General features: G+C 36.5%; 13 protein-coding genes across 13 annotated transcripts; 6 read left to right on the top strand and 7 right to left on the bottom strand.

The window, feature by feature from the left end:
- Window positions 1–216: 216 nt before the first annotated feature.
- Window positions 217–1,193, bottom strand: FDP41_003926 (uncharacterized protein; the record flags this gene model as incomplete). Its single annotated transcript, XM_044707284.1, has 3 exons — window positions 217–418; window positions 489–921; window positions 995–1,193. The coding sequence occupies 3 exons, from the start codon at window positions 1,191–1,193 to the stop codon at window positions 217–219; spliced, it is 834 nt and encodes a 277-aa protein (XP_044561986.1).
- Window positions 1,194–1,269: 76 nt separating this feature from the next.
- Window positions 1,270–1,845, top strand: FDP41_003927 (uncharacterized protein; the record flags this gene model as incomplete). The annotated part of the gene is made up of 2 exons (XM_044707285.1): window positions 1,270–1,619; window positions 1,698–1,845. The coding sequence occupies 2 exons, from the start codon at window positions 1,270–1,272 to the stop codon at window positions 1,843–1,845; spliced, it is 498 nt and encodes a 165-aa protein (XP_044561987.1).
- A 137-nt stretch (window positions 1,846–1,982) lies between these two features.
- On the bottom strand, window positions 1,983–3,812 carry FDP41_003928 (uncharacterized protein; the record flags this gene model as incomplete). Its single annotated transcript, XM_044707286.1, has 1 exon — window positions 1,983–3,812. The coding sequence occupies one exon, from the start codon at window positions 3,810–3,812 to the stop codon at window positions 1,983–1,985; it is 1,830 nt and encodes a 609-aa protein (XP_044561988.1).
- Window positions 3,813–4,195: 383 nt separating this feature from the next.
- On the top strand, window positions 4,196–6,538 carry FDP41_003929 (uncharacterized protein; the record flags this gene model as incomplete). The annotated part of the gene is made up of 1 exon (XM_044707287.1): window positions 4,196–6,538. The coding sequence occupies one exon, from the start codon at window positions 4,196–4,198 to the stop codon at window positions 6,536–6,538; it is 2,343 nt and encodes a 780-aa protein (XP_044561989.1).
- Window positions 6,539–7,432: 894 nt separating this feature from the next.
- On the bottom strand, window positions 7,433–8,589 carry FDP41_003930 (uncharacterized protein; the record flags this gene model as incomplete). Its single annotated transcript, XM_044707289.1, has 2 exons — window positions 7,433–7,526; window positions 7,586–8,589. 2 exons carry the CDS (start codon window positions 8,587–8,589, stop codon window positions 7,433–7,435), a joined length of 1,098 nt encoding a protein of 365 aa, XP_044561990.1.
- Window positions 8,590–8,805: 216 nt separating this feature from the next.
- FDP41_003931 (uncharacterized protein) lies at window positions 8,806–10,293 on the top strand (the record flags this gene model as incomplete). The annotated part of the gene is made up of 1 exon (XM_044707290.1): window positions 8,806–10,293. One exon carries the CDS (start codon window positions 8,806–8,808, stop codon window positions 10,291–10,293), a length of 1,488 nt encoding a protein of 495 aa, XP_044561991.1.
- Window positions 10,294–10,409: 116 nt separating this feature from the next.
- On the bottom strand, window positions 10,410–11,708 carry FDP41_003932 (uncharacterized protein; the record flags this gene model as incomplete). Its single annotated transcript, XM_044707291.1, has 1 exon — window positions 10,410–11,708. One exon carries the CDS (start codon window positions 11,706–11,708, stop codon window positions 10,410–10,412), a length of 1,299 nt encoding a protein of 432 aa, XP_044561992.1.
- Window positions 11,709–11,817: 109 nt separating this feature from the next.
- On the top strand, window positions 11,818–12,540 carry FDP41_003933 (uncharacterized protein; the record flags this gene model as incomplete). The annotated part of the gene is made up of 1 exon (XM_044707292.1): window positions 11,818–12,540. One exon carries the CDS (start codon window positions 11,818–11,820, stop codon window positions 12,538–12,540), a length of 723 nt encoding a protein of 240 aa, XP_044561993.1.
- A 2-nt stretch (window positions 12,541–12,542) lies between these two features.
- Window positions 12,543–13,529, bottom strand: FDP41_003934 (uncharacterized protein; the record flags this gene model as incomplete). The annotated part of the gene is made up of 1 exon (XM_044707293.1): window positions 12,543–13,529. One exon carries the CDS (start codon window positions 13,527–13,529, stop codon window positions 12,543–12,545), a length of 987 nt encoding a protein of 328 aa, XP_044561994.1.
- A 47-nt stretch (window positions 13,530–13,576) lies between these two features.
- FDP41_003935 (uncharacterized protein) lies at window positions 13,577–15,928 on the bottom strand (the record flags this gene model as incomplete). The annotated part of the gene is made up of 1 exon (XM_044707294.1): window positions 13,577–15,928. One exon carries the CDS (start codon window positions 15,926–15,928, stop codon window positions 13,577–13,579), a length of 2,352 nt encoding a protein of 783 aa, XP_044561995.1.
- A 429-nt stretch (window positions 15,929–16,357) lies between these two features.
- Window positions 16,358–16,846, top strand: FDP41_003936 (uncharacterized protein; the record flags this gene model as incomplete). Its single annotated transcript, XM_044707295.1, has 2 exons — window positions 16,358–16,486; window positions 16,763–16,846. 2 exons carry the CDS (start codon window positions 16,358–16,360, stop codon window positions 16,844–16,846), a joined length of 213 nt encoding a protein of 70 aa, XP_044561996.1.
- Window positions 16,847–17,686: 840 nt separating this feature from the next.
- Window positions 17,687–19,772, top strand: FDP41_003937 (uncharacterized protein; the record flags this gene model as incomplete). Its single annotated transcript, XM_044707296.1, has 5 exons — window positions 17,687–17,786; window positions 17,869–18,135; window positions 18,274–18,396; window positions 18,491–18,697; window positions 18,781–19,772. 5 exons carry the CDS (start codon window positions 17,687–17,689, stop codon window positions 19,770–19,772), a joined length of 1,689 nt encoding a protein of 562 aa, XP_044561997.1.
- Window positions 19,773–19,932: 160 nt separating this feature from the next.
- Window positions 19,933–22,363, bottom strand: FDP41_003938 (uncharacterized protein; the record flags this gene model as incomplete). Its single annotated transcript, XM_044707297.1, has 2 exons — window positions 19,933–21,870; window positions 22,022–22,363. The coding sequence occupies 2 exons, from the start codon at window positions 22,361–22,363 to the stop codon at window positions 19,933–19,935; spliced, it is 2,280 nt and encodes a 759-aa protein (XP_044561998.1).
- Between the last annotated feature and the right edge of the window lie 118 nt (window positions 22,364–22,481).

Genomic DNA, 22,481 nt, shown 5'->3' on the forward strand with positions numbered 1-22,481 from the left:
GCAATAAGTTCGTCTCACATGTTGAAATGTGTTCGCACTACAACATAAGAACCCCAGTAACGTATACAGGGTGGGAGTGACAGGTAACGAGATCTCCCAAGCCAGGAGAAAAAAAATTAATTTTTTTTTTCTCAATACCACCTCTGAACACGTTTATGTTGTAGTGATGGTGTTGAAAGAAAAAATTATTGAGCTACAAGAAGTCATTTAAATATTTTAATTTTCGTGATTACCTTGTCGTGCTTGAGGTGGTTTCATGATTTGCACATGCACAGTGGACCTTTCTTCCACATCACCAGGATCATTCTCAAACATGGGTGGATACTTCTTGTCGAAATAGTGCTCCACCAAAAAGTGTCTTTCTTTGGCCAAAACAAAGAGTTTTAAATCTTCCTTAATTAACCAAGGGCGATGATGGCTAACGTTAAGAAAATGTTGTTGATTGAAATAACTGTGACTCATATCTACCAAACAACATTAACACTTACGTATAGCTCACATAAATCATTGTGTTTGGATGAGACAAATATTCACAACTGTCCAACAATTGATGATGACAAATATGATTAAAAAGTAAATCACTCAAAATAATGACATCAAATGTTTCCTTATTTTCTCCAATTCCAAATGTTTCCTCCAATCGTTCTCCCCAAGCATGTGGTCGCACTTCCACATGTTGACAATTCTCTCCAAAATTCAATTCCACATTCTTCTTTAAATTATCAATTAAATCTTCATGTCCAATATCTGTAATGACCACTTTTTTAGCACCTAATTTTCCACACGTCAAACTTGGCAATCCACCTGCAGCTCCCAACTCTACCACTGTCTTATCCTTAATTAAATGTTGATTTTCATAGAAATGTTGTGATAAACATTTAGAGGCATTCCATAAATAATTGCCCCACAAAATATGATCACCTATGAATATAAAGTGTTCATTCCGATGATGAAAAAACGTTTAAATCCTTCCAATGAATGAATAGATACATACCCAACAGTCGGACCTTGACTTGAAAATCACTATTTTCAATATTAAAAACTTCAATACGAGCTGGTCTTGGTTTTCTGAAATAGTTTTCATCCACTTGAAACATGTCCGATTCAAACAAACCAGAGTAGTCCTCTTCTTCGTGTGATTCTTCGGAGCGAATGATGATGGTGGATGTATCGTTCGTCAACTGTTGACTCATTTTTTTTGTTGAATTCATAGAAGAAGGTCATGACAGTGGTGGTTGTTGTGGTTTTGCAACGAGTATTTAAAAAACCATGGATGAGTTTACTCAATCTCAAGAGAAGAAATTGACTGAATTTAGACGGTTCCTTTTAGCATTAGTTCTTGTCTGCTTGACAAGAAAAGATCAACAATATTGGGCGCTACAAAAGAAATTTATAAAAAAAATGAGTTTCCAAGAAGTGAAACAATTACTTCATGATCGATCGGGGAAAATTGCAGATGAAACAAGTCGGGTGTGTATTTCCTTGTTGGAAGGATCAAAACAAGATGAATATATTTCATCGTGCACACGAGCGATGGTGACTAAATATGATCCGATTATTTCGACCTTCGGAGATCAAATTAATGAGATTTCAAATTCAACCACTGATATTTCTGTACAGTAGGTTTCGAAAGTGATTGTTTTTATCAAATTGGATGTTTTGGAAATATATTTTGAAAATGGTGGTGAAAACATAAGAATTCATCAAATTGACAGACGATTACAAACGATGGTGCAAACACGACAATCTTTGGATGAAATTCTCACAAAATTGAAAAGGATGGGTTTTGAAAATGAAGCAAAAGGAATTAAAGACACTCGAAGCTCGAAACCTCCGCAACATTAGCGTTGAAAATGAAAATATTGTAAATAAGTTAAATAATGAATTTAATTGTTATCAAAGAAGAGGTATTATTGTAACGGTATTGTGAAATAATTAAGAAGATAACAAAAGAGCAACAAGTTGCATACGTACAAGAAAAGTTAAAACTTAAACTTCTTTTGAGATCCCGAGCCTTCTTTCCGTTTTCGTTTCTTGTCATCTGCCGACTCTTGGATTGGTGGTGGCATGTTTGATCCACCAGTGGTTGGTGGTATTTTGTATTTGGTAGATGAGCCCATATATTCATTGGCTCCAATTTCTCTTTTTTCTTCTTCCAGCACTCTGTACAACAACTTTGGTTCTGTATCGTTTGTTTTCCTCGCATCTTTTCTTAAATTGATTGCATCAGGAGTCTTCAGAGGAGCTGCCGCAACAGGAGTGATGGATTTTTGTGGATAATCTATGGGCTTGGGTGTCACAAGTCCACTCACAGATATAATAGAGCTAGGTTCTTCCTCTTCTTCCTCTTTTTCCGTCACTGCTGCTTGTATTTCTTCATCAGAGTCAACTCCTTCTCTAATTTCTTCAGCAGGTTCTTCTTCTGGCTCCTCTTCTTGCATGTCATCGATGACATCTTCTCCCCATAATGATTTCGATTTAGATTCATCCTGTTTATCCTCAGGCTCAACAGAATTGGCACCGAAGAACTTGTTATAGAGAGGTCTGTTCATGTGATCGACAGGTAATCGTCCCCATCCACCCGGATGATAACCATAACTAGCTCCTTCAGGAATTGGTGCATTCAAACCCGGTATTCTTAAATTGGGATATGATGGAGGCGGTCCATGTTCCTGCATCTTAATGAGCCATGGAGGCGGTGCATTTACTGGCATACCCAATGCAAGTCTCAATTTCTCAGAAAGTGGTTTTCCAGGCTTATATTTGTTGATATATTTTCTACGTTGTTCAAATTCCTTGCCCTCATAATACAAATCTCCATGAATAGTGATATTTTCTGGTTTTGTTTGATGCTTGTAAAAAGCATCTCTTAGTACTTGATAGTCAATATCCATTTTTCCTAGTTTTGGTCTGACTCTTTCTCTCATCTTTTGTTTAATGGATTTTTCTTTTTCTTTTTCTTGATACGCCTCTCTCATCTTTGTAATTCCAGTTTTTGCAATAAAGTCTGGAAGTTTGAAAGGTGGTTTTACATATCCTCTTTTACCTTGAAGATATTTTCTCTTTTGGAGCCAATGAGATGGAACAGGAACAGAGTTTCTATAAGATTTCAAGTACACCAGCAGTTCAGGATCGGGAGCAGTGATATCATGAACATCCACTACATCTGGTTTTCTTGCCAATTGCTTTAGTTGAGAAACCGTGAACTTATATTTACGTTTCTTCTTTTTCTTGAGTTTGTTCTTGTTTTTACCACGCTTGTTGGCAATGAGAGAAACTGGATCGTAATCGGCTTCATTTTCGTCATCTTCTTCGGCCTCTTGATCTTGTTGAGTTTCTTCTTCCTCACTACTCAATTCAAACAAATCTTTTTCTTTCTTAGGAGGTTCCTCAGCTTCCTCTGGTGCGGGCTTAGAATTAATAAAATCCTTCGTTGCTCCAAATCGTTCGAAAATACGTTTAAACTCATTGAGAAAATCGGAACCCGATGATTTTGATTCAAGTTCTTTAATTACATCTCTTTGAACAAAAACATCTTCCTGTTGATCATCAACACTGTTTGGCACTTGATTTCCTCTCTCATATTGCTTTAATCCAGGTGGTAATATGATTGTCTTTTTTCGTTTCCTCTTTTTATTCTTTTTCTTTTGTTGCTTTGATTTTTGATCTCCAACGCTGCCATTTGTGGAAGTATTGTTGTTGTTGTTGTAGGCACTGTTGCTCATTGTTTCCGTCCTCGTTGTTATTTCTTCTTCGCCATCCGAGAGAGGCATTTCTTGTGCGGCAATAGCCTCCTTCTGCTGTTGGCTCATTTTTTGATAAAAAAATAAAAGAGAATCTCTTCACTGCATTCTTGGTTGAACCTGATGGACTGTTGCTTTTCCCGAATGCTCAAAACGTATCCTCTCGTCCTAGCACATTGAGGAGGTTATCTTTATTTGTCATTGGGGTTTTCTGCATTTTCAACGTATCATGATTTCGTAAGAGTTGAACGTTGAAACATTTTTAGACGTGGCACACAACAATCTAAAAATATATTTACTCATCACAACCTCTTGAGGAATTGTTGTTCCAGCTCTTCAGAAAGTTCATTTATTTTCGGAAGAAAAGAGACAGAGTAGTTCTGATCAGGACAACAAAAAATTGACCTGAAATCGATCATCATCAGCTCATTAAATCTTCAACTTTTATCAAGATGACATCCATAATTCTCAAAATTGCCAATACTCCAGAGCGATATTTACAATTTTCTAATCTTGCCTATCTTCATCCCGATGATTGTGCTCAATTTGAGCAAGCGAAATGTCCTTGGATCCAATGTGGTAGACTCATTACCAAGTATGCCTCTTTTCCAAGTGTTGCTAAAGGCACCATTTGTCTCAACAAATTTATGAGGCAACATGCAGGTATTGAAGTAGGTCAAGATTGTACCTGTGAAGGCTATTCCGAAAAGAAGAGCTTTTCCACTTCATCTTCGGCCATCTCTTCTATAGTTTTTGAACTTCGCTTTTTGAATGAAAATACAGTGGAGAAGAAAATCGTCAATGTGTCAAATCTCATTCCACTCTTGAGAAAATGTTATGGAGGTCATATTCTTCAGAGAGGTCAATCACTGGCATTGGTCTATCATGGAGAAATTATTGCAGCTAAAATTGTATATACCTCTCAAAAGAATGTTTTGATCTGTGATGACGAAAACAGTAATGTTATTTATGTCACGACTGCTAAAGAAAATAAGGTGATGAAATTAACCAATCTTCCATATGATATTAATCAAATACCAAAACACGATTCAAAAAGTTCTTCCTCTGTCTCATTATCTTCAGCTCTGAATGACAATTTGAATAATCATAGCAATAATGGTGGTAAGGTCATGACACTGATGGAAGAATCTTTAACAGAAGAAGAAGAGGACGCCGACCAAATGCATGACATTTTCAATTCAGAATTTACCTTTGAAACACTGGGTATTGGAGGTTTAGATAAACAATTGAACACCATTTTCAGACGAGCCTTCTGCTCTCGAGCGTATCCTCCTGACGTTGCCGAAATGATGGGTGTAAAGCATGTGAAAGGTTTGATTCTATATGGTCCACCTGGAACAGGAAAATCGTTAATTGCCAAACAAATTGGTCAAGTTTTGAACTGTAGAACAAAGGAAGTAGTGAATGGACCTGAAATCTTCAGTGGTCTGGTGGGTTCTTCAGAAAAAAGAATTCGAGATTTATTTGCTGAGGCTATTGCGGATTACAAAGATAGAGGAAAGAATGCAGAGTTGCATCTTATTATTATTGATGAAATTGACTCGATTTGTAGGAAGCGAGGCAGTATGTCTGATAACACTGGAGTTCGAGATGGTGTTGTGAATCAATTATTGACCATGATGGACGGTGTCGAATCAACACCAAATGTATTAGTGATTGGAATGACCAATCGATTGGATTTATTGGATCCAGCAATGTTAAGACCAGGTAGATTTGAAGTTCAAATTGAGATTGGTCTTCCCAACGAGGAAGGAAGAATGCAAATTCTGAAAATTCACACATCTGCTCTTGCTAAAAACCACTTCCTCTCTAGCGATGTTGATTTTCAAAGTATTGTAGATAGAACCAAGAACTTTACTGGTTCTGATATAATGGGTTTGGTCAATTCAGCACGATCATTTGCTATGAATAGAGGAATAGATTTGAAGAATAAGAAAGTTGTGGCAAAGAATGTCAAGGAGTTCAGTTCTCAAATCCAAGTAACAATGGATGATTTTAATAGGGCTTTGAGCGAAGTTAAGAAACCATCATTTGGAGTTGATGATTTGAAATCCTATATGGGAAAAGGAATTATAAGATATGGAGCTGAATTTGAAAAACTTTATGAAAAATGTAATTTAATTTTGAAGCAAGTCGATCAAGGAGAGAATACCTTCTTGACAAGTATTTTGTTGGAAGGTAAAAAGTTTTGTGGAAAGACTGCTTTGGCTGCTCATCTTGCTCTCGTTTCTCACTTTCCATATGTACGAGTTGTTTCTCCCAATTCTATGGTTGGAATGGATGAGTTTGCCATGTGTCAACATGTTGCTGAAGCTTTTCTTGATGCATACAAGTCTGACAAGAGTATTGTTGTGTTGGATAATATTGAACGTTTAATTCAACTAGTTAGAGTAGGACCTCGTTTTTCTAATATGATGCTTCAAACTCTAATGACCTTTTTGAAGAGAAATCCTCCAGCAGACCGAAAATTATTAATTATTGGAACGACTAGTACGCTCCCTTCGTTGGAATCCTTGGATTTGGTGGAACAATTTGACCGAGTTCTCACTGTCCCATCAGTCACAGGAGCAGAGAATATCAAGGGAGTGCTTAAAACTAATGACCTCTTTGCTAGAGACAATGAAAAGTGTGACAAGCTTGTGGACTCGCTCATTGAAAACGTTGGTGACAAAATTCCAATCAAACAACTACTCTCCATCATGGACGTTGTCATTTCCAACAAGCAAATGTCTATTGACGATATCTTGGAATTAATCGATATCAAGAAAGTGTAATAAATGTAACAATTAAGGATGAAATTTATGAATCCAATTCGAATGAAATATCATTATTGCTTTTGACGTTAGGGAAGTTAGTGTAAGCCACTCGAGAAAGTATCCAAAATGTGACAGTTCAAAGCATTGTATTTTAGGGTTTGTAGCTCGTTGAATTTAGCCAGTCCGTAAAAATGTATTCTACGGCTTCCTTTGAAAGAAGTCCAGAAAAGTGATTTCCTGAGATGGCACTAGTATTGTCATTGTAATTAGGATGTTGTCTTGGTGAGCTCAGAGACACTCGCAATGAAGGTGCTCTTTTTTTAGAATTTTGAAAGGTGGTAGAATTGTTGTCAGGAGATTGGCAAACGGTCATGTCTGGATGATATCAAAAGAGATGGTAGTATTTGGTAGGAATAATAATAATTACAAAAAGGCCGCAAAGGAAAAAAGACTCGGAAAAAGAGACAAAATTGAAAAACGAAGAGGATGCAAAATTGATGACAAAAAACGAAAAGAATAAAAAGTAAACACGACTCTAGTATTGAATACACGTGATGCCACCCAAACCACACACACAACACGCCGCGACTCGTCGTAGTGTCAATACACTTTCTCTCTCTCACCAGGTGGGAGCACGGAGAATTCGTTGCTGTTGTTTTTTTTGAAAGTTGTTGTTGAGCGGAAAGATTCTCCAAACCAACAATTTTTAAACGTTGTGAAGGATTTTGCTGCGCCTGTTTGAACCAAAAAAGAGAGAATGACCGAAAAGAATCCATTCAAGTGAACGTGAAAAAAGGTTTCTCAGTGGTGAAAAGGTGAAACCGCGGCCCATGAGAAAAGATGAATTTCTATTCGTGTGAATAAGGTGGTTGGGATTATTTGACGGATCGAATAAAGGTTCAAATTGATCTTTTAGTGCTTAGATTCACTTTTTAAATACATGTCTCGAAGGTCTTGGAACGACTTATCTGGCTTTCCGTTTCCTCCTGACCCTGTTACAAAAGTTCTATCATAATGAAAAAGAAATTTGGTTCATTTACATAAATACTGAAGGAATGTACTTACTTGTTCCAACTACCTCCGTTTGTTCCTAGGAATGATTTAAATGAATTGGTTGTCTCGAATTTGTGTAATTTTCCTTTTCCATCCGTATATCCAATATATTTGCCCTCAACAATATTGGCGTGGTAGGCAGTGTTGCCATCGACAAGGTATATTGCGTCACCATTCTTGAGCAGTCCTTTTTCAACCATGTCATAAATAGAAACTTTCACAAAGGAATTTCTCTTTCTTTTTTTCTTTTCTGGACTTTTCTCTTTGGACCGATAATTTGAATCAATGCTTTTCAACATTGCATCTCTAAATTTTCTTAGTAAAATACGTTGTCCATCTCTTAATGCATAAAACGTATTCCAAGGATTACATGTTTTCTTTTGTCCAAAGTCTTCCTTTAATCTCAAGTAAAACGGTTTCAAATAAGAAAATGAATCATCTTTCCATATTATTCCCTTCTCTTTATCAATTTTGAAAGAAAGTTCGTTTTTAAATCCATTGAAATACAAAGTTTCTCCATCATGTAAATGACCCTCCTCGATGAGTTGTTGTACAGAGATTTTTAGCTTTGACGTGTTTTTCAATTGACGATCACTTTTCCTAGTTGGTGTTGATGATGTTGTCGTAGAGTTGTTTCTTGGTTTCATTGATTTGATGTCAGCCTTTGAAGGTGTGGTGTTGTCTTCATCGGACTCGGAATCTGAAGAAAGTGCCTCCTCTTCGTCGTTCTCCACATCCTCTTCTTGAACAGCCTTTGTTGTTGCTGTTGTTGTGGTATTTACATCATCAGACTTGATTGGACCAACATTTTCCCGATACCACTCTTCAAACATTAATTTCAATCGTTTTAATTCTCTCTTTTCATGAGAAGTAGTGGGTACAAACAGAACCTTGGTTGATGATGCTACTGTTGCTCCTTCTTGTTTAATTTTCTTGGTTGATGATGATGAGGAAGATGGATCAAAAAGAATTACTCCGTGTAGGTTATCATTATCTTGTTGTTTTGTGATGATCATTTTTTTGTAAATTTTCCATTTAAATATTCAAAACATTGTATTTTCATTTCACAACACGAAACAAAGTTAATTGTATGAACACTTTGATATATAATTGTGATTCAGCGAACATGAAACTTCAATTTGGTAAAGAAAAACTAATTCTTCACTGACATGGGTCATTGCCTTTTTCGGACATGTGTTGATTCCTCGATGACATCTTTTGAAAGTAAAAAAATGTTCTCGACATCTAAAAGTACTCTTGTGGGTGCTTTCATCCTCATCACGATGATGATGATTGCCATCACAACAACTCATGTCAAATGCCAAGACGATGACGTAAAGCTCGTCAACACCGATCCATTGACATCTTCCTCCTCCTCTCCTCTAGGAAACATTCCTGTGTTAAATACACCAAGTGATCAACAAGCTATCGATATTAGCAAATCCGCCACTCAATTTGCTGGACAACTCATGAATCAATTGATTACCAATTCCATCAATGATCATTTTAGAAACATGATGTTCTCTCCACTCTCCCTTTCACAATCCTTGTCCATTCTCTTACAAGCAGCGACTGAAGAACCAAATGAATTGGGAGCACAAAAAAAGCAAGAATTGAATACTCTCTTGAATAAGATTGGTATTGGAAATTTGAACAAAGTTTTACAAGCGATTGAAACTAGTTCGAAAGATGTTGGCGGTGCTTCTGGTAGTACCTCTTCTGAAATGTTTCCAAAATTGGTATTGACTCATGCATTGTTTGCATCGGAGCCATTCATCGAAAAGACTCCTTTTAAATCTCTATCTTTGTATGTGAAAAGTGTGAATTTCTCAAATGTTGAACAATCAAGAGAATTCATTAATAATTTCATCTCAGAGAAGAATGGAGAGACTACTTCACCTCTGATTGGAACTGGTTTTTTGAAAAATACCACACAAGCTATTTTTGCAGATACTGCTTTTTATTTTGGAAAGTGGGAAAAACCATTCGATCTCAATCAAACATCGATCGAATTTTTCAGAACTATTTCTCCAAACGATGAAGATGTGATTGAGAATGTGGAAGTGGATATGATGAATAAGATGGATGTAGTGGAAGAGTATGGTGAATTTAGAAATTTCCATTGGATTTCCATGAAGTATCATTCACAAGATTTTGCCATGATTTTTGCAGTCACAAAAGATCAAGTGAGTTTGCATGGAGACAGTGAGGAAAGATTCAATCGATTCATTACTCGTAAATTGAATTCTGGATGTCTCTCCTGTTCATTCCCAACTACACCTCAATCACTCAAGAGAGTATCCATTCCAAAATTCAGAATTGAAAGTAAGGTGAAACTTTCATCGATTTTAAAGGAAAAGCCATTCTCTCTTCCTTCGCTCTTCCCAAAGAAGGTCAAAGTTCCAAAGAAACCAAAGACCACCACGAATTCCACTACTGAACCTGTTGCAACGACACCAACAACTGTTGAAGAAACTCCACAAGATGCCAAACCATCTGAATCTGGATGGGTCTTGGATGAACTCTTCCACAAATGTATTATGGAAATCAGTGAGTTAGGAACTGTGGAAGGTGAATTAACACCTGAAACAGCTACAACGAATGAAACAAAGGAGAACGATGGAGATAAGACTTTTGTGTTGGATAGACCTTTTGCAATGATTTTGCATCATCTTCCAACGAACTCTCCAGTTTTTGTTGCTAAGGTGGCTGTTCTTTAAATGATGATGGTAAACGGAGATGATAATTAAAACTGTTTGGATTTGTTTTGTCATTCAATAGCTTTCTTGTTGATAACTAGTATTAGGATGGTAAGAGTTTGCGTTTTGTCACCGACTCACTTCTTTGGTCGAAGAGTGGTTAGTAATCCATTGTGATCGGAGGGATAAATGACTCTTCCGTTCACTTCTTTGAATGGTGTGGTTCCTAACATGGTTATATCCACAGGCTCAAAGATGGAGCTCTTCAAAATCATTCGATCCAGTCTACTATGATCCCCAATAAATGTTTTCCCCATGTCATGCACAGGATACTTGAGTTCTTTCCAAATATCTATGAAATCAGGATAAAAATTCTCTAAATTCTCGTTTTCGAGAGGTGTGATGTCTTTGTGATAATTTTCTTCTGAATCAAAATTAAAATCTCCACACAAAAAAGCAGTATTGTACAGTTTCAAAAAGGTAGATATTAAATACATTTGCTGAGCTCTGAGTGGTTGGTTATCTAATGATTCCAAGTGAATTGTTGAAAAGCAAAGAATTTGATCGTCTACCTTCAATTCCAAGCTAAGAGCTGATCGAAACATTCGAGTTGGTAGCTCGTTAAGGAATAACTTTACAACTGGTAAATTCTTTTTCACAAAAATCGATACTCCATACGGGCTGACAGTTGCTCCTCCATTTTCTAATGAATCAGAAATATAAAAATTATCTCTAATCCATGGTTGTTTTGTTATTATCTCTAAAGAACCACGTGTGACTTCTTGCAAACAAATAATATCAGCATTTGCACTTTGACAAATTTTGACAATTTCTAACATTCTCGCCTCTCGTTCTAGTAAATCAAACCAAACATTATATGTTACTATTTTCAATTCTTGAACAGTATTGCTAGATTGATGTAATTTTTCATAGCTTACTGGTTGCCACTTTGATCCATTATATTCATGAAATGGAATTCTAAAACAACTTGTAGAAGGGGCATCTTTTTCTGGATCAAACACAATTCGCTTTCTCACTTCCTCCGAAATATATCTGTCAACTGGTTGTTCTATTAAAACTTTCTTTGCTTGAATACTATTTACATCTCTTGAACTTGTTGCTTGTATTGATGGATTATTTCCTCCTCCCTTTAGTTGTATTTTTAAATCGGCTACATGAGTTTCGTGTTCTCCTAATTGCAAATGTTCATTTTCGTTTCTCATTGAAATACATTTACCATCCATGCATAAACTGAAATCTAATTCCTTGTGATTATAGGCCAATCCGATGAGATTATACAATTTTCGTTTCAGCTCTCCGATACGGATATGACCATTATGATCATTCTCATGATTCAGAACTTGAAAACACTTTCTCCTCCCACCCATTCCATCTTCAGGAAATCTAATAATCAGGGATGATCGAGTACCTTTCATTTCTGTTGAAAATAATTTTCTTGTCAATTCCAAGTGATGGTGGAGGCTCTTTGAAAGGAGTCTCCTTGCAATTTCGGTTTCAAGGCTATTTTTTCTCATCTATAAAAAAATGTTCAAATCGATATTTGGATGCTTTGTTTCAGCTCGTTGTTGCTCATCAAGAAATGTTTTGTGCACCATCATGAAGAGTACGAGAATGGATACCATTAATTTTCAACCATATGGTTTTTGGAGTGTAAGAGCATTTAGTCCATGTTTCCGATATTTACGAAAAGATAATTCGGAATTTGAAAATACTATTGTCAAGGATGAGCCTGATGTAACAAACACAGCAACCAAAAACAATCCAAATGAAAACCATGAGAATTGTAAAGACTCATTAAATCAAGTTAAAACTCATGCAGAAAGACAAAAACAAAAAATATCAAAAAAACGAAACCAACTAATGGAAAAGGTACAAAAGTACAAAGAATTGAACCAAAAGATTTCGAAAGTAACAGAGCCTCCAAAGAAGAAAAAGAAAAAATCTCGTGCTCTTTTAGAAGCGGAAGCTAATTTAAGATTTTTAAATAATATGGATGCTCATATAATTAAACACATGAACATTAAGGACACAGATATTGATGAACCTCCACCAAGCTATGTTAAAACCTATGAAATTGGTAACAATAGAAGGACCGACCCTCGTCATTTGGAAGAGCGATTATTCACTTCTATGAAGCCAAAACCAAAGAAAATTAAAAAAGGTGAAACAAAGGAAATTAGAAGAACAAGAAAAATTTTGGATGATGATGAAAAACATTTGAAGCCTCAAAAACCTCGATATTTATAAGTTCATACATCAGATGAAATTTCAGTGCCTAAGAATTGAAATGTTGACAAATTTCCACACGCCACATGCTTCTTGAGTACTGCTGTTTCAAGGTTATTTGTACCTGCCTTTACAATATAGACCTGATGACCTCTTCTTGCTATTGCAAATGCAGAGGAGAGCTTTTTTTCAAATCCTCCCGTGACATCATGTTGATGTCGTAGCTCTGTCGTAATTTCTGATGGTGTGCATGAATTTTCGTACATGTCCAATTCATATGTGCAAGTTGACTCATTATTTGAAAATAGTCTAATTTTCTTGATCAGACCTCTAGTGGCTGAAATCTCATTAAATTGTGACTCCTTTGATGGACAGTTTAAATAAACACCAAAAACATCTGTCACAAATATTGATCTTGTGGTCAATCCTAAACAAGATAACTCTTCCATAATCGTGTCTCCTGATATCACCTTGAAACTACGCTCTGTTGTGTTAAATTGTAAATCTCCATGTATCACTGGAACATATCTCATTTCCACCAATCCTTCAATTCGTTTTGTTGCTTCACTATCATTCATAAAACCTCCACAATCAAATGGTGAAACACTCATGGCTGGAATCTTTTTTAAAATTAAACGGTGAACAATTTCCTTATTTAATTGCTGAACGTAAAATCGTGTTTCTGCAATTTTCATTTGGAGTCTTTGAATAATTTCTGATTTTGGATTATGTTCTGAATTTTTAAATTCTTCTGATTGAAGAATGTTCTTCACTTCTGCATATTCAAAATGACCAAAGCTTCCAGCACCATGTACAATAATTAATTTTGTGTGAAATTTGTGGTAAAGTTCGGCTATTTGTTGTGACATCCATTCAATATTTTCATGATTTAAGCAATGCAGTGAATCTTTAACTGTGGTTGTGCTTCCTCCTAATTTGATGGCCACTGTTCCTTCCATCATGATGGAATCCGTGTGGATAAAGTGTGTGGTGGCTTTTTCCTCTGTCATCATTTTTATTTCGAAGAATTTTCGAGTAAGCTCCAAGAATATCATCTTTATTCATTGTTGGGTTGTTGCTGTTGGGGATCAGAAAGTGAGTTCAGAAAATTGTGCTGTGTTATGTTAAAATCTGGAACTTCATAAGTAAAGTCTTTTTCTGAAGGTAATTGAGGTATATCCGTTGCTCCTAGATCGTTCAACATTCCCATCATTGTTTGTTGGGGCTGTACAATTTGTGAAAGCATTTGTTGTTGTTGTTGATGATGATGAATTGGTACATCATTTTGAGTTCGTTGTTCATCCGAATCCTCAGAATCATTGTCATTCGTGTTGTTGAATGAGGATGGCTTCTTGTTATTCTTAATTAACGATCTTACTTCCTTAATTTGAACCAATGTTTCAGCATCTACTCCGAATTTGGCAAGAACAGGTGCTAAAATTTGGTTGAGCTTCTTTCTCTTCTTACTAGAGCAAAGTTGTTTGACTGGTTTATGTACAGTCGACATCAATACAGTATACTGCTTGGTTGTTTCATTATAAAGTCTTAGAGAGTAAACATTGTCGTCATTCTCATCGTTAATTTTTTTCAGTAAATCATCTCTAATTTCAACATAGTCTCCTTCAGAAGGAACAGTAGAGCTACCTGATGGTTGACTAGATCCTGCATTCGAACTGTTTCTTTTTCGTTTCTTCTGTGCGGCGCTATTAGACTGATTACCAGGGGAAAGCCCAGGTGAGGAGTCATATCCAGACCATGAAGCTTGATTTGGAGAAAGAGCTTGTTGATAGGATGGAGAAAGACGAGAAGTGTTTGTAGTAAACGAAGAGGTTGACAAGAAATTTTGTTGTTGGTGTTGATCTATTGGTAAGAATTGTTGGAACATTCCTTGTTGTGGTTGCTGATGAGGAGAGGTAGGAGGAGCATTAGGAATAATAATTTTTGTGAATTGTTGTTGTTGTCCTGGGGATACCGGACCAGAAACAAGAAGTGATGGAGATAGTCTTGTCATGGCCCTTGTTTGGTTGGCAGCATTGTTGTCTAGCGGTCTTCCTCCAGGTGATGAGCTAGTGTTGTTTGGACTTGTGATAATGATGTGTTGAGGAGAGTGCACAGGGTTGGCACCATTGTTATTAATGATATAATTTGGTGTGTTGATTGACTGCATTCCAAACGTTCCTGGAGCTATTTGTACAAGTTGATTCGGTGATGTTGGATAATTGTTTTGTGGGCTCAACCTATTCATCACATTGATGAGTTGTTGCTGTTGAAGAGCAGAACTATGTTGTTGTGGTAGTACGATGGTTGGTAGGGAGGTACTTGATCCTCCTGGACTCTTAGGTGAATGAGGTGATGACTGTTGTTGCAGACCAATTCCGTTAATCATTGCCATCATGTTGGTGTTATTCAGCATGAAATTGGCATTATTTCCTTGTTGTAGTTGTTGAATAAAGGCATTGTTGTTATTGGAGTTCGTAGTAGCAGGATTTGGCATAATGACAAACGTTGGAGCGGAAGTATTCATCATTCCTTGTGTGTTGTTGTTTTGATTGTTTGGCATTTGATTTTGATGGAGTTGATTGACTGGCTGACTGCCAATGATGACACGGGGAGATGTCTGATTATTTAAACTGCTCATTGTTAGAGATGAGGAGTTGGATTGGTTTTCAATGTTTTGATTGTTGTCATGAGGATTGGAATTGGAAGAAATTGTACCACCATCATAGGCCAAACGGACAACAGCACCTGAGACAGGAATAACATTAGTATTCATTCCTTGTCGAACTCCTGGTGAAGAAAGAGCGGTGGATGATGTTTGGTTGGTGTTGGAAGTGACAGTACTTGCTCCTGATGGAGCACACTTATTGAGATGGCGAGTATACTTTGGTCCTGACACTAATTTGTGACATTCATCACAATTCACATACTTTGGAGCTCTCTTGTTGTTTTTGTGATGATCAACCTCATAACACCAAATGCCTCCCTGCGATTTATGCCCGTCCTCTTCACATTCCAAGCAAATTGAGTTTTCATACTTGATCTTTCTGCCCCTCTTGACTTTCATTTCCTTGTGTTTTTGTATCAATTTGGCTTTGGCTTCTTCGCTCATTTCTTCATCAAAATAGAAATTGCTCTCATCATCATCAGAATTTTCGTTGGAAGGGTGATGAGAGTGAATATGAGAGTTGTGGTCATCTTCAAGGAAGGTCTGTTCACTTCGATCATCATCCTGTTGTTGATGATTCTGATGTTGTTGATGATGATTATTTAAAAACGAGGATGTTGTGGATGGAGTTTCATCTTGAGGGAGAAAATCACTTGTTGGTGATGAAGGAGTATCATTTCTAGACGACATCATCATTGTCGTAAAATTAAAATCCGATGAAGGAGTGTGATTATTGTTATTCATCATGAGGTCCAATGAATTTTTCTGTTGTTTGTGGTGTAACAATACGTAAGTTTGAGTAAAATTCCAAAAACAACAATATTGAGTCTGGCTCAATATTTCTCTTTTCTGTTTTGCAACAACAGTGTGTTAGTTGCTATGGATGTTGTGTGAGTCGAGAACCGATGCTTTCTGTTTTATATTCCAAGAAACGCTGTTGTTGATGGTCTGATTAAAATATTTTTTGAAGTGCGCAGTCCAGCAATTTGATATTCCGAATATACCCTTTCGCTCATTAATTCTCTCTCACTCATGAGGAACGGCTCTTTCTGGCTCTCCTTACAGAATTGAAAACATCAGAAACAACAAGAGAATCCACAACAAACAGCATCTTCTTCAAAGGAGGATGATGCTGGCCTCTCGTATTGTAAAAAAAATTAGTTGACCACAAAAATGGGTGCAAAGGAAGTCGTCTCTAATCTCGCCAAGGCTTTATCTAATTCTCCTCTTGCTAAATACACCAAGTATTTGAATCCATACACCCCAGCAAGATATTGGGCTGATCAAGGAAAGAAGGAATATGTATGTACTAATCATCAAGATCTTGTTGGCAAGAAACTGATTGGAAAATTTTAACCCTTTGAATCATTTATTGATGTTGTTGTTTGTTGTTGCGATTATGATTTTGTTATTATTATTGTGGTGGATGATGATAACCGTGCGGCCGATGAAAAATATTCTTATTATGAAAATTTACATATAACAAATCGGATGATGACAAATATTATTTGAACCATTCGAAAATCGTTATGATGATGGATTGGAATTGGATAATAATTTAATATATCAAACTATCAGGCTATCATTTACTTCTTCTCTTGGTACGTCCTTGCTGGTCTCTACTTTGCCAACAAGGGAAAGAAGAACCCAGAACAAAAGTAAAGAATATGGCATACGGATGACTCTTTTCAGACAAATGTTTTTGACGCTTTTACATCCCTCTATTTAGGGTTTTATGAGTAGTAATAATAATATTTATGAGAATAAACGCCCGAGTTGGGACTTCTCTTAATCAACCTTTACCTTCTTATAGAGCTGCTGCTCCCTTTGTCATGATTGAACAGATTGTCAAATCAGCCACATGACCAAGTGGTGAAAACGGACGGAACATTATGGACAATCTTCTTCGGAATGGATCTAGACAATTCGGAATCAGGTCAGCACAATTCGAATCTACTTTCGTCTGATTTTAATGGTAAATGTTCCCAAGATAGATAATCAGTGTTTTCCATAGCAAACCATCATGCATTCTGTTCACCATTTAGCACAAGGACATTACCAACTCTCTTAATTTAGAAATATGATCATGCACCGAGAATCATACCAAGAGTTTCGAACAATATACATATTCACCGAACACACATGTCATTGCAATTATTTCCCCAAATATTTAATATCGTCATCATCCTCTTGTTGCGAGGAATGAGGTGTGCTGATGATTCTTTTCAAGATTAGTATAAATAGTTCAAATGACAATGCATTTCTGCAGAATCATAAAAAAAACATTTGAAATGACATCCTTGGCAACTGCTGACAGCAACTCCCTTCCAACAACCAGTTCAAACGACCTCTTTGAATGCAAATCTCAAGGCAGTGCAGTCGACTCCACACTCGAGAAGACGTTTATTTAAAAGACGACAAGAATCAGTTGCCACGAAAGAAGAAGAACAAGTCATTAAGGATGAAAGAGAACCAAATATCTCGTTTTGGTCACATTTCAAAATGATTCAAATATTTGGATGGAATATGATTATTGTTGTAATTGGTGCTTTTTGTGCATGTGCTTATGGATTAATTCCAGTGGTTTGTCAATACATTCTTGGTATGTGTACTTTTTGAAAATCCATGAAAACAAAACTTAATGAATTCAATGATTTTGTAATCATCATTGAAAAACCACACAGGTGACCTCATTGATGCATTCTTTTTGAATGCAAAAACAGCAACTGTTGAACAATCCAAAGAGGCCGTTGCTGAAACTGCCATCAAATTCACAATCATGACATTTTGTGGAATGGCTGCTTTTGGAATTCAACATTTTTGTCTACAAGTGGCCCATGCAAGACTTGGAACTGCCATGAGAGAAGCTTTTTTGACAGCATTGGTCAAACAGGAAATGAGTTTCTTTGATATCAAAAAGATTGGAGCTTTAACTGTGGTGTTGAGTGAAGGTGAGTTTTTTGTTGTTGAGGTTTTTTCATGTAATATTGGAGATGGATTCGAATTACGTGCAAATCTCGTGTACGGATTTGTGAAATTGAATGAATGGATTTGAATTGTGGTTACGAAAATTTATCGAAAATTGGTAGATATTCCGAAAATTCAAGACGTTTACACCTATGAATTGTTTCTCTTTTTTCAAGAAATTATTCAATTTGTGGTTGGATTTATTTTGGCCATGACTGTCAATTGGAGAATGTCATTAATTTTGGGTAAGTGAATGAAGTCATCATTTTTTAATATTTAATTTTATTTAAAATTCTTCAATTACCATTTATGGAATTATCAAAATTTGTACTTTTCAAGTCTCCACTTCACCTCTCACTTTTTGCAATTACATGACCATGTCCACCATTTCCACCGTCATCACCAGACAAATCAACAGATTAACTGAACACTCCGCTGCAGTTTCCAATGAAATTGCCTCTTGCATCAAAACCATTCGTTCCATGGCAGGTGAATGTAAAGAAATTGAGAGATTCAAACTCGATTTGTTCAAGATTAATACGAAAGGTATTTTTAAAGGTCTTTCTCATGCTTGTGCTTATGGAGGAGCTGCCTTGTTGACTTGGGTTTTTGGTATGGTGGAAATCAAGTGGCTGAAGGAACTTCCACTTTGGGATCAATTTTTAAGGTTTTTGGAATGCTTTGTTTGGGAGTGATTTCCATTACTCGAGCTGCAACGTTCTTTCCTCATTATGGAAAGGCCTATGTGAGTGAAACGACATTTTTAAAGGTCGTGTTGAGAGAATCTGCCATTCCTTTTATGGGAGGTTTGAAACCAGAAAGTGTGAAAGGAGAGATTGTGTTGAAAGATATTGATTTTGCATATCCCTCTCGTCCTCATACATTGGTCATGCAAGGATTCAATCTCGAAATCAAACAGGGACAACAAGTGGCATTGGTTGGGCCTTCCGGTTCAGGCAAATCGACCATTGTGTGTCTTTTAGAACGTTTCTATCACCCCGTGAAAGGACAAATCCTCTTGGATGGAGTCGATCTCGAACAAATGGATCCCTTTTGGCTTCATCGACAGATTGGCTTGGTCGGTCAGGAACCTGTCTTGTTCTCTGGAACAATTAGATATAATATCGCCTATGCTGTTGGTTTGGAAAACACCACTCAGGAAGCGATTGAACAAGCGGCCAAGTTGGCCAATGCTCATTCCTTTATTATGGATCTCCCTGACAAGTATGACACCCTATTGGGAGAGAAGGGAGTGTCACTTTCGGGAGGTCAGAAACAGAGAATTGCCATTGCGAGGGCACTCTTGCAAGATCCCAAGATTTTACTGTTGGATGAAGCCACAAGTGCACTCGATACGGAATCGGAGGCTCTCGTTCAGGCCGCTTTAGATACCTTAATGAAAGGACGCACCACGATTTGTATTGCTCATCGTTTGATCACAGTGATCCATTTGGATGTGATTTGTGTCATGGTCAAGGGTGTGATGAAAGAGAAGGGAACACACGCAGAGTTGATTCAAATTCCGAATGGAATTTATCGACGTTTGGCTGAGAAGCAGATGGTGTTGGTAGAGGAGAAGGTGCAGGATGTGGAAGATGTGTTGGAGGATGAGATGCATTGAGAAAATGCATATATTATTGGAATATTCCAACAATGGTGAATTCACACCGGGAACGTGTGTGTGAATTTTTTTGTAAATATTGTTGTCATTGAAGAAGGATAAAATCCCTTAAATAAACCTATTATAAAACTTATTAATCCATCAAAATTAATGGATATGTTTATAGTAATCGAAATCTTTTTGATTCACTATTGTAATAGTGTAATCTTTCTGCATAACCAGAGAATTGTTTTGAAATTAAATCCAATCTCGATTTCGTCTCATAGGTGATTGAAATTTTCAAATCTGTTGTGATTGTGTCTTGTGAGTGTTCTGAAAAGCACAATACAGCTTGTTCTAAAATGTCAAGAATTTTACGGCACATGTGAACCATATGATTCCACTGCTCCAGTTCTTGTTGTGTCGTTCGCGAGTACTGCACATGCAAAAGTCTACAAAATTGAAATCCTTCAATTTCTTCAAGTTGATTCACCCAACTGAGGAATCTCATGGAAAATAATGTACAAGTTCGATGCAGAGGTTCAGGAATGCAGAATAGTAGTACTTCAGGATCCATAATTTCTGAATTTCCTAAACTTTGTAATTCGGATTGAAAAGCTCGTGCAATGGCGTCTCTTGTTTCATCGGTTTGTGGAATTTTCTCTGAAAATAATTTTTCCATAGCTTGTTTCATTTGGGAATCCATGAGATTAGAATCTGAATCTGATTTTTGACTGCTGGCTAAAATTCTTCGAATTCTCTTTTCTCTCAAAGAGCAATTGTAAATGATAAAGTATTTGAGTGCATCTGGAACCATGAATGACAGTTCAGAAACATATCCCATGGAGGCAAATGGTAATAAATAGGTTTCAATATATTCTCTACACAAGACATTGTATGAGTTGGAATCTTCTGATGAAACTGGAAAAGGTTCGTCCATGTCATTATCTCCAGTAGCATTGCTTGAAGTGGTTGAAGCATTGGAAGTTTGAGAATTTTGGCTCTGCGAAAATGCACTCAACTTTCGTGTGGAAAAGTCATCAAACACCACAAAGAGTGTTTTTAAGATTTGTCGCAATGTTGTGATTTTTTGTTGACCTTTTTTCACTTGTTCGAGCAGAATTTGCAAAATTTCTTTCAGACTTTCTAAATTGTCAGTAAAGTCTTTACGTTGAGTGGCTGGATTCTTGGTGGCTAACTCAGAAAAGTATTTTTTCAAAAGGGCAAAGCTTTCTGAAATTTCTTCAAACGTCAATGTCATATCGACACAATTTTGGGCCAGCGCTGAGAGACAATTTTTACAAGCTTTGCTTTGCTCTGGAAACTTTTGATTCTTTTGAGAGAAGAGTTTTTGCATCTTGTTAAAGATTAATATCAAGGCCAACTCTCTTTCTTGTCTCAGTTTTTCATAAATTTCACAACACTCTTTGTACATCATCATTCTTGGATATTGAACAGCTTTGTTGTAATTATTCATGGCTTGACACAAATCAGCAATAACTGAATTCCAATCCATTGAGAATATTGACCCTACGTTTGAAAATATTGGAGTATTTCTTGGCGATGATCCATTAAGAGATTCATTTGATGATGACGGAGTGATAGAGTTTTCGATTGGCATGTTGAACCACATGGACTTGGGCTCGGGTGCCATCTTTTTTTTGTTCTTAATAGTTGTTTTCCCCTTTTCTTCATCATCAAATGAATCTTTTGGAGAGCTATTCACAATTAAATACAAATCATCCAAATCGTCTTCATCACTTTTTGAGGGAGTGTTGTCCAAACTGTTTCCAAGAAAATGTTCCAAGCCCTTAATTTGATCAATATTTTGAAATACAGAATCAGAATAACCTTTTGAGACTTGACTTGTGAGAGTCATGATGGCATTCATCTCATTTTCACTTATTGGGCCAAATGGGATTGCCAATTTCTTAACCTTTTCAACAATTTTTTCATAGTATTCTCCAAAAACAACATTTGGTGAAACTCGTTGTAAATTTCTTCTGAAGAAGGCATAAATTATTTGACTACATAATGGGTCTTGTGTGATCATTGGATTTGAAGTAATAGAATCAAAATACTTTTGTAATTCTTCTTTTCTCTTGGTAATGTTTTCGTCCTGTGTTTCACGTGTTGTTCGTTCATAATAACAATTATTGGTATTAATACCAACATTTCCATTGAATAGAGAATTTTTAAATAACATTGAAATATTCAGTACAATAATAAAACATTACAAATTGACACAAGATTACACGAATATCACTCACCTTGAAATTTCCAAATAAAAGTTTTCCTGGAAATTTAATTCCCTCCTCTTGCAATGTTGCTGATGGAGAAGAGCCATGTTTTTCCTTTCTCGGACTGTTACTTGATGATGATGATCTCTTTCCGAGCTGTTTCATTATCTTTTTATGCAATTCTAACAACTCGGAATACCTCTTAATAACTGTATAACTCTCCTGATTTGCTCGTGTGGGATAAGACGAGATGGTTGAGTTGTGGTTGGTCCGATATGAACATTTGATATGGTACAAAACATATAAAGGCTTATTTGTTGAGGGTTGGTATTCAATGGTATGATCAGTGAATTGAAGTAAAATGTTACTCATCGGGACTGTAATTCTAAAAACAAAAGGATGAAATCGTGTGTTCATGAGATTTGATTCATCATCATTGATGATGTGTGTGAGATGCACTTACTGTGTGTTAAAACAAGATTTCGGATAA

Source organism: Naegleria fowleri (genome assembly GCF_008403515.1).
Source record: "Naegleria fowleri strain ATCC 30894 chromosome Unknown tig35, whole genome shotgun sequence".
Taxonomy (NCBI): Eukaryota; Heterolobosea; class Eutetramitea; order Acrasida; family Naegleriidae; genus Naegleria; species Naegleria fowleri.